This window comes from Calidris pugnax, unplaced genomic scaffold (genome assembly GCF_001431845.1).
Source record: "Calidris pugnax isolate Ruff unplaced genomic scaffold, ASM143184v1 scaffold1, whole genome shotgun sequence".
Taxonomy (NCBI): Eukaryota; Metazoa; Chordata; class Aves; order Charadriiformes; family Scolopacidae; genus Calidris; species Calidris pugnax.
Window position 1 is genome coordinate 5,192,622 of NW_015090800.1, and position 16,619 is coordinate 5,209,240.

The window sequence follows — 16,619 nt, forward strand, 5'->3', positions numbered from 1 at the left end:
CCGAGATGTCCTGCCTGTCACCTGCTTCTGCCACTTTCCTCTAAATCTGTTCAAATAGCTACATGTGCTTGCTGAGTAGGTGTCCACTCGTTGTGCATTTCCTTTTAGCTGTAAAATGGAATAATAAATACCCCCTCCACAACAAAAAGGAAATTGCGATTTCTCCTCCTGGGCATTCCTAGGGGTGAGACAAAATTGCTCTGCAGATACAAGTTAGAAACACATGGTTTACAACCTTGAGGATTCAGTTGGGTTTTGCAGACCTCTACTAGTATCAGCTTCTCTGTGAGATTTAAGTGTTTCTATCATCCTTACTGTAATCCTTTTAAACTATTTTGTCCTAATAGAAGTAATACATAAATATAATTCAAGCTCCATTATCCTTTAATAATCACAAATGGCTATTTAGACTGAGACATATATAGACTGAGACTGTTTTGGAAACAATATATTCATTAAAGATATCCCTTAGAATATTATAAGTTCTTGATTAAAAAATATAGTTAAAAAATTCAAACTGAGTTCATCAGATGTTTTTCATTCTGATGACTTTTGCTCTATTTCAGTTCTTAGGTATAGATGACTTGTCTACAGAAAAACTCTTGGAAAAGTCAAATTACAACATCATTTGGTACACAATGCATATTTTTAATCTGGTGATGTTTCAAATTATAATTTATACTGGTTTTGACAAGGAGTCTATGAATTTTAATTGATTTGACTATTTTTCTGTTCTTAAAAATGATTCAAATATTTTGCTGTTATGACCTACCCCCTCTTTCCACCACAGGCATCACACCTCTGAAATCTTAAGAGATGCGCTAAATCATCCTAGTGTCTTCAGTGGTCAACTCACAATACTTAACTGCTTCTGTGTTAAAATTTGTCAAACTCAAATAATAAAATAAAAATGTCACAAATAAGAGGCTTTTTGTCTTGCAATATTTTTATGGTAATGGGAACTTGCCAATATTTTCATCACCTTGAAACATCCCCATTTTTATGCACTCCAGTTGAATGCTAGCTCTTTGACCATCCCACTGTTACTCTAATAAGCACGAAATTAATTTTCAGATTTTGTTCCTGGAATTCAAGCACAGCAAAACCAAATGTTTTGCTCCTTAGCAGGCACATCTGTGACTTCAGGACTTGTTGGCAACTGTTAATAATAGAAAATGCTTCCACAGAATGAGTTCAAAAAGCTTGTATAGTGACAGCATCTACTAGACTCCAACTCCTGCTGCAAACCAGACCCATGTAAAATGGGAAGAAAAATGCTCTACAACAGACTGCACATTTAAAAATGCACATACAATACGTATAAATTAAATACCAGGATAAATCTCTCAGTTCTCAGAGTATCAATTTTTCTTATCCTCTGTGTTTGCCCTTACCACTTTTATTCTGTCCTCTCTTTCCCATGTCCTTTAATTTGATTGCCTTTCACTCTCCCAACAGCTTTTGGTGATCCTTTTGTATGTATTAGATATCATAAAGTGTAAATTCATAGTATCTTTTATAAAAGTGAATAATAAGTAATTAATCCATTGGCCAGACCATTTTAGCATTTGAGAAAGACAAAGGAGCATCCTCATGACAAAGTACATTGGAATATGCTTGGATATAGAGGAGGATGGAGCTCCATCTCAGGAACAAAAGAAATCATAAGAAATTCAGGCAGCAAGGGAATGAGCCTAGAGGAAAAGGCTAGGAAAGACTATTTCAGGATGAAAGACAGTATTTACATTGAACTGTAAACTGAAATGTAAACTATCATTCTCTGAAACTACAGGAAGGGTGTATATGTTTAGAAACAGTGCTCCACTTCAGGGGAGCTATATCTGATAATGCTGTCACGTACAGAACTTGCATAATTAAATATTAAATTCAGTCAATTCCAGAATGTTGGAGGGGAAAAGCCTTAAACCCCAAAACATAAAATAAAATAGTTTGCTATTGTACATATTTTGATGGTCTCCATTTTATCTTCAGTATTGACCAGAGGTGATTACAAAACTCACACCTAAAGGAACTTTAAAAACAAAGTAATTGCCAAGTCATATGCTATTAGTCCCTTTTTTATCATTGTAATACATTCCTTTAATTTAACACATGCAGGTTAGGGACTCCATGACTTACAACATCTTTGCTTTTACAAAGAGAACAAGGACATTTTGGCATGTACATGGACTATCATGGTAAAAACGTACTTTGTTGGGGATAACTGGCTTGGGAAGTATCAGTCACTTTATATTTTCTCTGTTCATTTATGCAAGACAATCTTCAAGCTGACATGTTTCTCAGATGAGATGTATTTAAGGCAAGGGTGCCGGCTACTTCATTATTTTGACTAGCATATTCTGTAACTTGCTTTCCTGAGGAAAATGCCTCAAGTACAAAGTGGAGAGATATACTGTATTTAATGTGAACCACCCATTAATTCAGTAAACTTAAAGAAACCATACCCTTAGCACAGTTGCATTCATAAACACATTAGCAGGTGAGAGAGGAAAAAAGAAAGATCTTTCTGGCGGTGTTTTTAAGGCAACCTTCACATTTGCACTAGAATGAAAATCAGAATTATTCCTACCTTTATAGTGAGTGTCTTCTTCCTTTTCATCATTTACTTACCTGATCTTTCCTGTTTAATTGCTCCACTTCAGCAGATCTTTAAAAGCATTATCTCTAAAACTTTTAACATCATATACCAACACACAACCATTGCAAAAGCAGTGATTCAAAAAGAATGTGAAATCAATAGCGAGTGTAAATTAATGAAGCACTTTATCAATTTTTCCACTAAAGAGATTTTCTCAGTTCAAACCCCAAGGCATGAAATTGAAGTTTGACACTGCCACAGTTGGATTAAATTTTTCAGATGGTTGACTTGAAAAGAGGGGTCTGATCTATACAGTCAGACAGACATGTAAGTCTGCAGTTAATTGAGCAAGTGTGAAGAGATGAGAGTAGCTTATTCTTTCATGAATGTTTTACAAATCTAGTATAGAGTAATAATTTTCAGAAATGCAAGGGTCCAAAATTTCCACAGAAACTTTCGTAACAGTTTTCCTTCAAATAATTGATATGGAAAAATCAAAATCTGAGAAAAACTGAAAAGAAACTCATGTTTCTTAAAAGGATAAGTGAAGAAAAAGTTTCATAGACATTTTTAAAATATTGTCGTGGCATCTCAATCCTTTATAATACTTCATGTACTTCAAATGAATTTATTCTCCTTTAAAACTGATACTACATGCATAAATGAATCCTATGTTCTGTAGCCGAATAATTGATATTTGACTTTTGTAGCTTTATATCAAGGATGTTTTCTCCTTTGCTAGAGAACAGGCATGAGAAGGGCGCTCTCCTGTGTACTGCCTTCTCTTCTGGAAATGGGGGTTGTTGTGGAGACTAACCACAGAAAACAGAAAATTGTGGACACAGAGAAACAAAAAGTTCTTTAAATGACAAATAGCTACCAATTTCCCCCTATTGTTTTGAGAGAATGAAGGAGATGGAAGGGAGAGGGGAAGGTTAAGGAGATATTCCTCTTTGCCTTCAAATTCACAGAAAATTTATATTTCTAGTCCATATCAAGAATCATCTACTCTGAGCTGATAAATATCTGTGACTAGTTAGGTCAGCATGCATGGCAGCAATCTTGGCAGCAGATCTCAACATGCTTAAAATCTTCAGGAGGAACATTATCTTCAGGACGAACATTATCTCTGCGCAAATTCTTTACTAACCAGAATCGAAAAAGCATACACAGATTTGGCTACAACGCAAACTGCTTTGGAAAAAGAATCCGGCTGAAAACATTTCCTCCATGAAGTCAATGATAAATGATATGAGAGACATTTCCTGTCCTCTCATATGCATTAAGGGTTTGCTTTGCATAGAAACTCAATTACATGCCCTGGAAAGTTCTCCCCACAACCTCATGAAACAATGACACGAAAAAAAATCACGAAAGAAAATCACAAACGACACATAAAGACACAAGGAACACCCTCATGCGGAGACAAGGCAAGCAAGGGGCAAGGAGCACGGCCAGGTTTCACAAAGCACATGGGAGCGAGATGCGAGAGTGACTGTCAGAAACTTTTCTATTGGCAAGAAAAGTTGATTCTCACCGTTCTGAACAAAATGGCTGAACTAAGAGCATCTGACTGGTTATGCCCAAATACCCTCCTCCTCATCCTAGTGGTGCAGAGGCAGCAATGGGAGGAAAGCCCAGAGCAGCATGGGAATGAAATAAAGAGTTGGTTAGTATTTAGAGCACATATGTAAGTACAAATAGTAGCACAAAGTGTTTAATTCCTTATGCTATATTCTGAGGCACCCTGAGGTACAGCTTTCTTTGCTCTCTTGTAGGCTTTGTCAGCTTTTAAAATGCTCCTCTGAAAAGGGAAAGTACAATCAGACCCTCCTGCCACCCCATCTCCCCAGTGCCCTCTTCTGCAAGGTGTTTGCAAGAATTTCCTTAAATGTTTACATTTTATTTTTTCATTTCATCTGTTCGTTTCATTCATTTGCAAGCACATACTACAGCTACAGTCTGGAAATAACTTAATTTCACTATAGACTCATTGTGTAGAAACAACAGATACTCTAACATTTTCTCCAAATTGAGATAAGGAAAGCCATTTAATTTGCAGTATTTGCACTCTGCTGAAGAAGGTAAGGCCAACATTTTCCAAAAATATTGCAGAAAATTCAAGCCATCAACTTACAGTTCTTTATTTTTCATCTAGAGAAAGGTATTAAAACAAGATGCAAAAAGAGTTGCTCTGCAAATACAAAATTATTTGCTTTGTATATACCCCTTATCGTCTTCTGATACAGACATGAAAAGAGATTTGTAAAGATCTGTATTTACTAGGTGAATACGTAATTGGTTTTTGCCATTTTCCTCTTGCACTTTACTCATAATTTCTGCATATCACTAGGCTGGTGCTTAAAGGTCTAGATGGAGATGCCTTCATTCAAATCTCAGCAAATTCTAGATAAGCCAGAGGGCAAAGAGGAGTGCCAAACATTCCTTCACTTTGTCAGGGCAGTGATTAATGATTGCTAATATTTTAATTAAACTGGAATGGATGAGATTACAACATGGGATATGCAATTATGTTGGCATTTTCCGTGCTACCCAAGGGATAGGTAATCTCTCTGATAGTTATCAAGCACACGGCTGTGCTTTGTAAATGACACAGGAGGCTCCTCACTGCCTTGGAGATGGTAAATTGATTTTCCTTCAGTTCACGGCCCATTGAGTTTGCGAGGGAGCAATCTGTGCTCATTTGGCACAGAGGCTGGGATTTCCTCATGGGAAATGAAGGGAACTGCTCATATGCAATCCATAGATCAGAAAGCTGATCCTGGAGCATGATTTCCTGCTACTGAAGACAAAAACCAGTCCTGGACACTCCACACACTCAAGCAGTAAACCTGAGTTACTAAAGTCTGACTATGCCAGGCAGGTCTCCAGTCTTGCATTTTAAGACAGTAACTTTTCTTTCTTCCCTTTCATTGTCTGCCCCCTCTTCTCCACCCACTTAATACCAGCTTGGTACCAGGAACTGTTTGTTCACATCTCAGGAGTTTTCAAACAAGAGCAACATCCATTTCTTGCTTGTAACTGCACTCTGGAATGCTATTTTTATTCCAAGGTACTGTAAATGTGTCAGGAAAAATTACATACGACTCCAAATAACCAGCCCCCATAGTAAAAGTGAAAAAGAAAGACCTGTTACCTGGTCAGGGGAGGGCTTGTGGTTGGTTTGGTTGGAATGGGATGATTTGAGGTGGTCATCCTCATAGTTGTCAGCCATCAGCTTCATACGGTTCTGAGTCTATTGAAAAAAAAAAAAAAAGAAGAACTTCAGTCTACCTTCTAATGTGATCATAAGGATTAACAGGGAATAGGGTATTTATGCTATCCTGTACATCCAAAATCCCTACATGGAAAAAAATAATACATGTGCACAGAAGATTAGTTTTACTGTAGAGAACTGGTAAAACCTGTGACATGCATTTTGCAATTAAGTGGCTCACCTGGCTTGTGCCTACTCAACCTTGTGCTGCACACGTGTGTACAAAGAAACTGATTTCTTCTTATAGAACATTGGGATTAAGGTTTAAATAACAATTTGGAGAACAATTCAATTAAAACATCAGTTAGATGTGCCTAAGCCAGTTAAAAAAACCAACCCACCACCAAAAAAGAAATCAGTTTTTAAAAAAGAGCAAACAATATGAAAATAGCAATGTTGAACATAGTTTATTACTTAAGAAGTCCACCCAGTTTCAGTATGCAAATCAATTTTCAATTGATACACCAAAGAGTAGGAAAATCCTGAGACTGGTCTGAAAAATGTGAATTAAAGAAAAGTCTTCCTGTAAGGAAATGAAAAAGTTAATAAATAAGTCTTTGGGAAGAAAAGGTGACATAATAAAGATGTATAAAATTACAAACTGAATACTGTCAAGCAAGGAATTAACAAAATACGAAACTAGTTTCACAGCTTGTTTTTAGCTTTTCTTCATCTTCTCAGAAAATGTCAAGATTCAGAGGATACACAGTTTTTTTAAAACACAAAATATAAAATAAATTGTGTAAAAATAAATTGAATATGTTACCTTAACATTACCATTCTAAGTAAGCAATTCCAATGAACGTTAAAATATACTACATGACTGTGTCTGCAAAAACCAGTGTTAGTGAGATAAAGCCTTTTTAATGTACTATTCTGAAATGAGGTCCCCAAGAAGCTACAGACACAAATACACAAACAAAGGAGGAAATCCACCTGGGCAAAATGTCTCACCCACCCAGCAGGGCTTACAAGGACCATACGGCCATCGGTGACATTCTAGGAGCAACCTGAAGGAGACTGTGAAATAGTTATCTGGGTGCCACTCTCATTGGGCACTCGCACCTGGAGCAGACCCAAAACAGAGTGATGGCATTTCTCCTCCCAGCTCATAAGGTAGACAAAGCCCCATTTTGAGCTTTGTGAAATCCTCGTATTCCAAAAAAATAAAAAGGCTAGCCAGACCTGCATTAGATACAATGCACAGTAAATTATGTACAGCTAGACATATTAAATCATCAGAGATGCACTAAAATTAAATGTCTTAAATGAAAGCTCAAAGCTCACTGTAAAAATGCCAGATGTTGATTCAATCCCTTCATAACTGCATGGTTTCTCACTGAACACTGTAATTTTAATGAGCATCTCGAGGCTAGAGAATGCGGATTCTACTCGACTGTACTCAGATCATTATAGAGAAGGTCCAGGGTTTGAATCTGGATTTGATTTTATCTTGGATTAATTTAACAAAAGCTAATAGTAAATTGAGCTTAAGCAATACGCAACTTAATCATGCAAAATCTTTATATTGTTTGCTCTGTTTTGTCAAACGAGTTTTGAATTCCAAGTCTGACTCATCATCCATAAATCACTCCTTGAAACACGCTACATTAATATTTAAACAACTAGTTTATTGTAAAGGCGCTTTCTCCATATTTATTATTTTCTTATATTTTAGGTTGGCTGTTTAACAATTTCTTCTTTGCAATGAGAGCTACTGATTTTAAATGATTTCACATTTCTCTGGAAATGTTTGGTTTTGATAATAAATAATAACTTTTTACATGACTTTCAGCATGTATGTGGAAAAAATCTATTAAAAAGCAGAAGTTTAGCAGAAACTTAGTACAGCACATGAACTTTTCTGAGAGGAAAAAGTAGCAGAGAAGCAGCACATTTTATGATATTGCATAAAACCCCCTATGTTAGCGCTAATACAGGAGAAGAATATAAAGATCTAAACATTTGAAGAACAGCATCCCTCACAGAAGATTCTGAAGTGGAACTGAAGAGATTGTGTACTTAACTTCAAGATAACTTCAAGCAGAATAACCTACTACTAATACTTGGCAGGAGATATGAGAAGAGGCTGAGAGAATTGGGCTGGTTTAGCCTGAAAAAGAGGAGACTTCTTTAATTACTTGATAGGAAGAAACAGAGGATGAAGCCACCCTCTTCCTGGAGGGGACAGGACATGAGACAATGGGTATAAATCAGAATACAGAAAATTCTCGTTAGAGAGCAGGAAAATTCTTCTCATAACAAGAAGTATTCTCAAATACCAGAACAGGCTGCAAAAAGGCTGTGGCATCTTCATCCTTGCAGATATTGAAAATGTGACTGGGCAAGGCCTTGAGCAAGCTGCTCTGGTTAGTGATGCTCTCAGCAGGTGGCTGGATGCAGAGGTCCACTCCAATCTAAAATACGCTGTGATTCTTATTATTTTCATCTTCAGATAATTGTATAGCTATCAAGGCTGGAGTTTTCAAGAGAAGAGGGAGCTAAGTTCCAAAATTGCTCTTAGCTGCTAAATAGGATTTAGCTACTTAGCTCCATTACAGCCCTTTGAACACTTTAACCCAGAACAACGTCTTCAGCACCCTGACGATGACAACCATACAGGATCAGTTCACCTAGAAGGTATTTTCTATGTTGCCCCTTTAATCCAACCGGACCTTCTGTTGCTTCTGCTGTTGATCTAAGAGTGCATGTCTATTTATACAAGTCTTTGTAAGAAAAAAAAAAAAAAAATCAGTATTGTGTTTTCACTACAGGAACTAATTTACACATGCATCCTTGGAATTAGGGAAAAATCAAGAGAATGAAGAAAAGCAGTCTATTTCCTGATGGAAACCACTAAAAATTATTTTCCAACATTAAAATTCCAAGCAGTGTTGCAAATATAATATCTAATATAATATTATAATATTTTTCTGACTCTCTTTATGACAAACATGGAAATAAAAAGCTTCTGCTTAGGACTGGAACACCAACTGATGAACTTCTAATTGGAAATTTTAAAAATAACTGGAAACACACTAACTCAGTTTATCCTCTATTGCTCCTCTCCAGAAAAAGATGTTGAAAAGGATGGAAATTTCTAGAGCATATGGTTGTTGCAATGATTTAAAAACAAACCGTTTACTTTACTGTGGGGAACCACTCCAACATCCTGCAGTCCTGAGCTGCTTTGTCATGGTGCTATTATACAATCCTCTCCCACCTTATGAGGTTATGGCTCAGATCCTAGGGCAAACATTTCTACATCACTGTAAAAAGTATGAACAACAAAGTGGTTTAACCACTGCGTCCTGTGAGAAAATAAATGAACAGTGGAGACAAATTGCTTGTGTCGGGAGGGCTTTTGTCTTAAACCTCCAGATCTTGCAAGCAGAACTAGTGATGATAAGAACTGGATGTCAGATCCAAATTTGGCTTAATAAATTCCATGCACCATTACAGGTACCATCTTCATCCAGGTGCAGATAAATTGCTAGAAAGAAAAAAACAGGACAAAACTCCCTAACTCAGTAGGTTTCTTGATTTTTTTTCCAGAACGTTTCTTTTTTTTTTGACAGAACACATTTCCTACCCTCAGTGCTTGCCCCACAATCACACTTTCCCCCCACGCCCCACCAGAATCCCACACCTTGTCAAAGCCCTTGAAAACACACTTTGGTCTTCCAGTAATCACTGTGCAAAAGAACAGTTCCAAACCCTTTAGACTAGTGTCAGTCCTCAAAATTACTGAAGAGCCATCACACACTCTCAAGCTCCTAACTGATGGCCCAGGAATGACCGTGGAGAACTTGCCACAAGAGGTCTGCACACCAGAGTTTGTGAACCTCAAGCCTAAAGCATAACATTTGCAAGGGTATTGCATCTAAAAAACCCTCAACTTCCTCTGGTTATATATTAGACTATACTCGAACACTATCAGATCTTGCCCAGCCTCCCTTTTTTTTTTTTTCGCCCGGAGCCTCTGCAGTTGTCCTTTTGCCTCTTTGATACATTTATTCGTAATGGCCTTCTTGCTTCTTGTCATTATTTAACCCTAGCCTCTGCCCTACCTCTTGCTACAGCAGGCAGTTGTATCAAAAGAAAAAAGAACCAGGAGAAATATACGAGATAAACTTGTCTTAATCATAAACGTGAATGGTTAGGATCAGCACTTCTTTTAATTTTGCTCTTGTTTCTACTGTTGTTTTGTGGTCCTGTGGGGATTTCACTACATTTTCACAATGCTTTTTCTGGTTATCATATAGTTTACTTCTGCCTGTATTCTATAATCACCAAATGTTTGGGTAAACAAGAAAATTACCATGGAGTAGCCTATTTCTGAAGCAGCCAACACCTGAAAACTTTCATTCCAAACAGTACATGTATAATATTTTAGCTGCCAAAACTGTAGTCATGGTGAATTTTGTTTAAGAATCACTAAGTTCCTCCTTCATGGATGTACTGCTTCAAAGCACACTCTCACCTGTACGTTCCAAAAAGTAAGTTATTTTATGTTCACTGCAGGCTACACTGGTACCTTGTTTGTGCACCTCCACCCTAAAGATTGAATTAATAGATTTTATCACAGTGAAATTATTACATGAGAAAAAACAGAAGTGATGCTGATCCACAAAGTGTAGGGGAATATAGCTGGTAAAACCTAGAAAGGTCTGACAAACTCTTAATAATGGAATTCCACATATAAATTTGAAACCCACATATTTAACTACAGACATTGTTTATAATATACTTTACTTGCTTTTACTTGAAAGCTTGCACTACGTTGTAGGTTATAATAAGAATATGTACTTTTCTTAAGATACAGCTAGCGTTCTGGTAACCGTTACTCTGGTAAGTTTTTGAAACCAAATTTTACTTGAAGGAAGCACACATTTCTGTATCTCTAGACAAGAGCTCTAATAAACAGCAGGCACTCTCTCATAAGCTGTGCATTCTTTATGTTAATCTAGTCTGCTTCATACTCTCATTGCAGTAACTTATTCACAGAGTTTGCATCAAATCTGTTTCTCCACCATGCAACACAGCAGAAACCATGACAACAGTGACTACTTTCTCATTTTTTTCTAAAATATTTGAGTAGGGTAATTTCTGGCTTTGCTAACCAGTCTAAACAAGCTTTATTAATCCTTTAATGTAGAGTTTAAAAAGCCCCACATTAAGTAAACATTAATATAATGACTGTACTTGTGACACATGGATATGTGGTGGAGACAGTGTGTCAGTGAGCTAAAGGAGTCACCCCACTTCATTCCAAGCTGAATGTTTCACTGGAAGCACACACATGCAAATGCAACAGCATAGAAACCTTTTCACTACTAATAACATAGAAATATAATGGAGAAACTGAGGCAATTTTTTTTTCTCAGCCGTGTGCCAAATTCAGTACCTCTGAAAAATATGTTCTTGCAGAGACCTTCAGACAGTCCTTTTCTATTTGCTGAAGAGCCATACTCCCTGTAAATATCCAACCAGCTCCCAACTGGAATCTGGCTGTCAGAAACACAGAAGGAATAATCCCTCCTGGTCTGTTATTAGACTGCGATGCCCTGTGTAACTATCTTGAGTATATCTATACCTACCTTTAATATACACCTCCCTTCAGCGTAAGCCTACCTTGAGCACAGGGAATCTGAACGACTGTTTCAAGTATTTTACTCTATGCCCCCTTCTCATTTATGGTATTTAATGATCCGGGAGACATTTTTCAAATTTGTAAAAAGATGGTACGTGCTGAGTTGTCAGTTTTGCTTGTAAGGGTTAAAAGACACATTGTTGGGTTCGGCTTTCCTTTTGGCTATGTTTAAGATTAGCAACTGAGATTCCTCTATTAGCAGCAAACAAACACAGTGTCCAGCTGCATACAAATGAAACCCATTCCCGTTCCTACAGTTCTGTACATCCTGGAGCCTGTGTCTTTGTGAGCCCAACCAAGAGCATGTGCTGGGGGCAGCTGCTGGGGTTTGTCAATGCCTGCAGGATTTAACACAGATTCTACCTGAGATACTGGCTTCTGCATTGACTGTTGGCAGCGTTACAGCAATGTTACATTATAAAGTGAAAGACTTTATCAGCCCAGTTAATTTCTGTGTTTAATGATTTCATTTTTCTGTTCATCTCCCCACATGTGAGAATTACAGAGAAACTTCATTCTCTGTAATTCTCTTCTTTCTTGAGAATTCATATTCAGAAACCTTTGAACTAAATTAAAGGAGGCAGATCATTCAGATACGGAGTTCTCTCTGAGGCTTGACATATGTGGATGGATTTAAAAAACAAACTTTGAACTGAATTTTTCCCTGTACAGGAACGCAACTCTTGGAGCTTTATTAGTTCCTTAGGAGACGAAGACATAACTAACTATGGGTTTGCCGGGTGACAAAGTTTATTGAAATCTATTGCTTTGAAACCTGTATGAAGAAAACCAGCAACACAACGTACATCCCAAGTACATCAGATCTTGTGTTTGGGATTCCTCATTGTGTTATACCACATGAACATTACAGTGTATGTTCCTTTAGCTCTCTTGAACTCTTTAGAAATACCTCAGTGGTAATACAACTGCCTATCTCAATTATTTCATCAACAAGAGCTGGAATCTGTTCAGTCCCAGGTTTGAAAGGAAACAAATAACCAAAAAAATCTCTCCTTCCCTCATGGTTAACTACTCAGGAGCAAATGAAGTATCTTTGTTCTGTGGCATCTTTCCACTCCATATAAAGGTCTTAGGCAGAAATATCACTAAGGTGTGTTTTCCTATACCTCATAGATATCTGAGCAAGGGCTGGAGTCTGAAAACGTTTATCACCATACTGTAAACCTAATTTATACTGACTGGGTGGCCTACGCATCAAAAAAACTTTCAGGCAGGATCCAAAGGATAAATAGCATCCTGTGACAACATTCCCAAAGAATCCTGGATCCGTCACATTACACAAAACCCAATAAATTATTTACTGAAATTGGTCTAAAGACAGCAACAGCAAGCAGAAGGAGATGCCGTTTTAATTCTTAAGATGAAATAAGAGAACTATTTATATTCATATTCCAGTAGTGAGCATATAAAACCTCTATACTCCAGGTTTAAAGCAAGCAGGTAAGTATTCTTTGTGTTACGAGCCTGCCCTATGGTGTAGTTAGGGCAAGTCTGATCGATCTTGGTTCCACACCACAGCAGAGAAGGGCCCTACTGCAGAATTCCCTGCCAGAGAATGTAAGATGAGTATCTTTTGCTGCCACATATTCTGAAAGCAGAAAAGATTCATTTGTTTAAATTAGCTTAACAGCAACTGGTTTTTGCTAAATCATGCTGCTACATCCATTCTCCATCTATTGTGCTGTTCTCATTACTTCTTTCATCAGTTAAGAACTGATGTCTTTTGCAGACAGCATGGCTACCCTTGAAGAGCATAGAAGTCCACTTTATTACCCATTTTATGTTGGCTAATGAAATCTGCGTGCTTTGGATTTGTATCCTACATCTTCTAAGCATGGCCTTCAACCCTATAATAATCTCTTTCTCCAGCCTGCCTCTCCCATGGTGTCTCCAGGCAAGAGTCAGCTGGGACCAGTGTGAAAGTATGTAAGTTCTGAATGGCCAGTGTATGCTACTGCCAAACAAAATATATTATGGCTCAATTCTTCTTGCCTTTCCCTGTGTGGGAGCACTACTTCAGGCTTTTTTCTCCCATACCCAGCTGTGGATGTTAATTAAGTTCCTGTAAGTTACATGATCTTAGAGACTTCTTTCCTTCAAATTTGGTTGAAAATGGTCAATAAATTGAAAAGTTACTTGGTGGGAATCACAGCTCAGCTAAGCAGATGGATAAAGCTGTCATGTAAACTCTTCCTTTGAGGACTTTAGGATAAAATCTAGTTTAACTATCATGTTTTGTCCACCTTCTAAGAATTTCGATGTAGTTTCCCAATATGTCCTTGCATTAAAAGCTGCACAGAAGTGGAGTTTTCTGATACTGTGCTCCATGTCTTTCTTTAAGACTTTGGGAGGTCGAATCACTACAAATTCTCAACAGCAGCAACCACCTCATATTTAGTTCATGTGTCTGCTGAATGTTTAATATATACAGTTTATTCAGTCTCTTTAACCACCAAGGACAACTCACTTGAACTAAAAAGTGAAATGCTACTTCTGTAATAACGTGAAAGGAACTACCAGTCTTTGTCGTGGCCCTCATTACTCAAGCTGTTGAAAACTCCTTATTATACTTCTCCCCTTGCTCATTTCCCCCCTCTCACGTTGCGTTTGTGGGTCGAAAGACAAAGACAAAAGGCAGTGAGAAAAACAAGCTGAAGCACGCTTTGGGGCATAAATACCTCTAACAACTTTGATAGGTTGGTGATAAATGTGTTTTACAAAGCAAAATGTAAAAGATGTCTCAGCTATGCTAAGGCTGGAAATGCATTTCAACATTATAAGGATCCTGTGATTACATTAAACTTGTGTAATTTAATCATCAATGTTAAACACCACCGATAAGGTTAGTCTTAAAAATCTATAAACATCTGAAAGCAAGCCTCCTAAATCACCTACATAGTATTCCATAGAACAGGCAAGTATTTCTACCAAAAATAGAAAAAGCTTTGTTTGACATAGTTGACAGGTCTCCTTCTGTTTTGTTATGACTATTTACTTGAAAATTCTCCTTCCCATTTCACTTCAGCTTCACTCCACACCCTGCTGATCTTACTCTCTTCTACCATACTCTGTCCCTCTTTCCTTCGTTATTTTATTTAGATCTCCTTTCCAAAGTAAACCCACTTGCTTATGCTCAACAAATCTGCCTGTATAAACACAACTGCTTTAGTCACTCTGCTTTTGTCTCTTAGTCATTCTCCTGATCTGAAATCATAAAGTTTCCCAGTCCAGCAATATCTATAAAAACTGATTGGCAAAATCTCATCTAGGAACTTATATACAAGACGAATCCTACTGTAAAATCTTAAAACCTAGTCATGATCCCCTGCTTTAACAAAATCTTTTGTAGCCCACCTGCTCACATACATCTACATACACCTTTCCCAGTTGACGTAATTTGGAATTTTTCAAATCTTTGTCTATTGTGACTCTGCCTTTACAGTAAGTATAGTAAATACATTCTTTTATCCAGGTATTTTTATTTTCGGAACATATATATCTGTATTTTTACCTCTTTAAGGCTTACATATGTTTTATTGTTATATGACTCACCACTTCAATTGCATTTGCCTGCAGCTTCAAAGAGTTGTTAATAGCAATCCCCCTCTATACATGCTGTTCTTGGCAAAAAAAGAGGTTATGTACAGATACAAATTCCTAGATGCTAAAGCGATGTGAACTGCTCAGTATCATCTCAACACAGACGGTCTGTAACTGCCCAGAACCCAGCTCTGGGTGTATACACGAATGTGTCTGTGTCTACATGATATAAACAGTGTTGATAGCAACTTTAAAAAAAAAAAAAAACACACCAAAACCTCAGGACTATGCTTGTTCTGAAATTAATTTTAAAAGCTGTTGCATATAAAAGAAAATGAAAACCAATATTATTCTTTTTCTGCCTCACTTTCATCTTTGAATCTAGGCAAAATCCTCCACGGTAACTGCTGGAGGGAAGAGTTGAAAGGGCATTTCCTTTGACAACCAACAGAGCTTTGCTACCCCAAACTAAATTAAAGCTAAGAATTTTCTCTGTATGGCCAATTATTAGGGTTGACATCCGCGTAGAAGAGCCCTGCCTCATAAGATCCATACAAACACCCAGACATTACATTCCTGTCTGTCCACACCATCTGTGCGTGTGGTCTGCAGACACAGGATTCCTGTCCATCTACACTGTCCCTGTGTTTGGTCCACAGAGGCAGGATTCCTGCCCGAGCACACAGCAGCACATGTGCAGTACAGAGTTGGACAGATGATTCCTGTCCGTCTGCCCGGCTCTTGCACGCAGTACATAAGCAAGGGGAATCACAATAAACCAATACCTTATTTTTAACTTTTTCTTCCTGCAGAGGTTGGTTTCTCGTATTTAGTCTGTATCAGAGCTTAGGTAATAGTACTATCTGGAAAACCTAAAGAAACATTCAGGTTTTCCACTGTATTTGTGCCAAAATTATTCTTACCAAGGAAATAAGATGTCTTCCTTTGCACAAAATTCACAGCACACAATATGCAGAGATGTGCCAGTTTGAATTTCTCTAAGGTGTCTGCATTTCAGACACTATTCCCGTCATTGCCTGCTCTATTCCTCATCTGTTGTCTTTCTGTGATTTACATTATATTATGCCATTACAGTCCTTTTACTGCAAAGTCATTAAACTTAGATAGGTGATTCCACACGTTAAAGAGCTGTAACAAAGCAGAGGAAGAAGTAGAGGTGAATGAATAGAAGGACAGGGGCAACCTCAACTGATTGATTTGCAACTAGAAGACCTAGGAGGAAACAAAGAAGCCTTCATATGTTTTAAGGCCTCTTTGTATCACAAAAAAGATTGCTGGCTAACAATGGGGGACTAGCTAGTTTTGGTAATTGGGAAAGGGGAGAAGAGAGGAGGAAGAGACATTAAGAAATCTTTTCATCATCTGATAGTGATGAAAAGGAAAGAGACGGGCAATAAAGAACTAGTTTTAGTCTGTGCTTCCCCACATCACCCAGTCAGTAGATCCTTCTTTTTCCAGTCCAGGAAAAGACATTGATATCTTGTCTGTCTCTTTGTGAGATATGGAAG

The 16,619-nt window shown here is 37.6% G+C and overlaps 1 protein-coding gene across 6 annotated transcripts in view; it reads right to left on the reverse strand.

The window, feature by feature from the left end:
• ERC1 (ELKS/RAB6-interacting/CAST family member 1) overlaps positions 1–16,619 on the reverse strand; it is a 289,235-nt gene that overhangs the window by 27,243 nt on the left and 245,373 nt on the right. For 5 of the 6 annotated variants that reach the window (XM_014937474.1, XM_014937475.1, XM_014937473.1 and 2 more), the window contains one exon: positions 5,757–5,855. In XM_014937474.1, the coding sequence (XP_014792960.1) occupies positions 5,757–5,855 (99 nt within the window). Of the gene's footprint in view, positions 1–4,136; positions 4,204–5,756; positions 5,856–16,619 lie in introns of all 6 variants that reach the window. The other variant, XM_014937476.1, reaches the window with a different exon arrangement.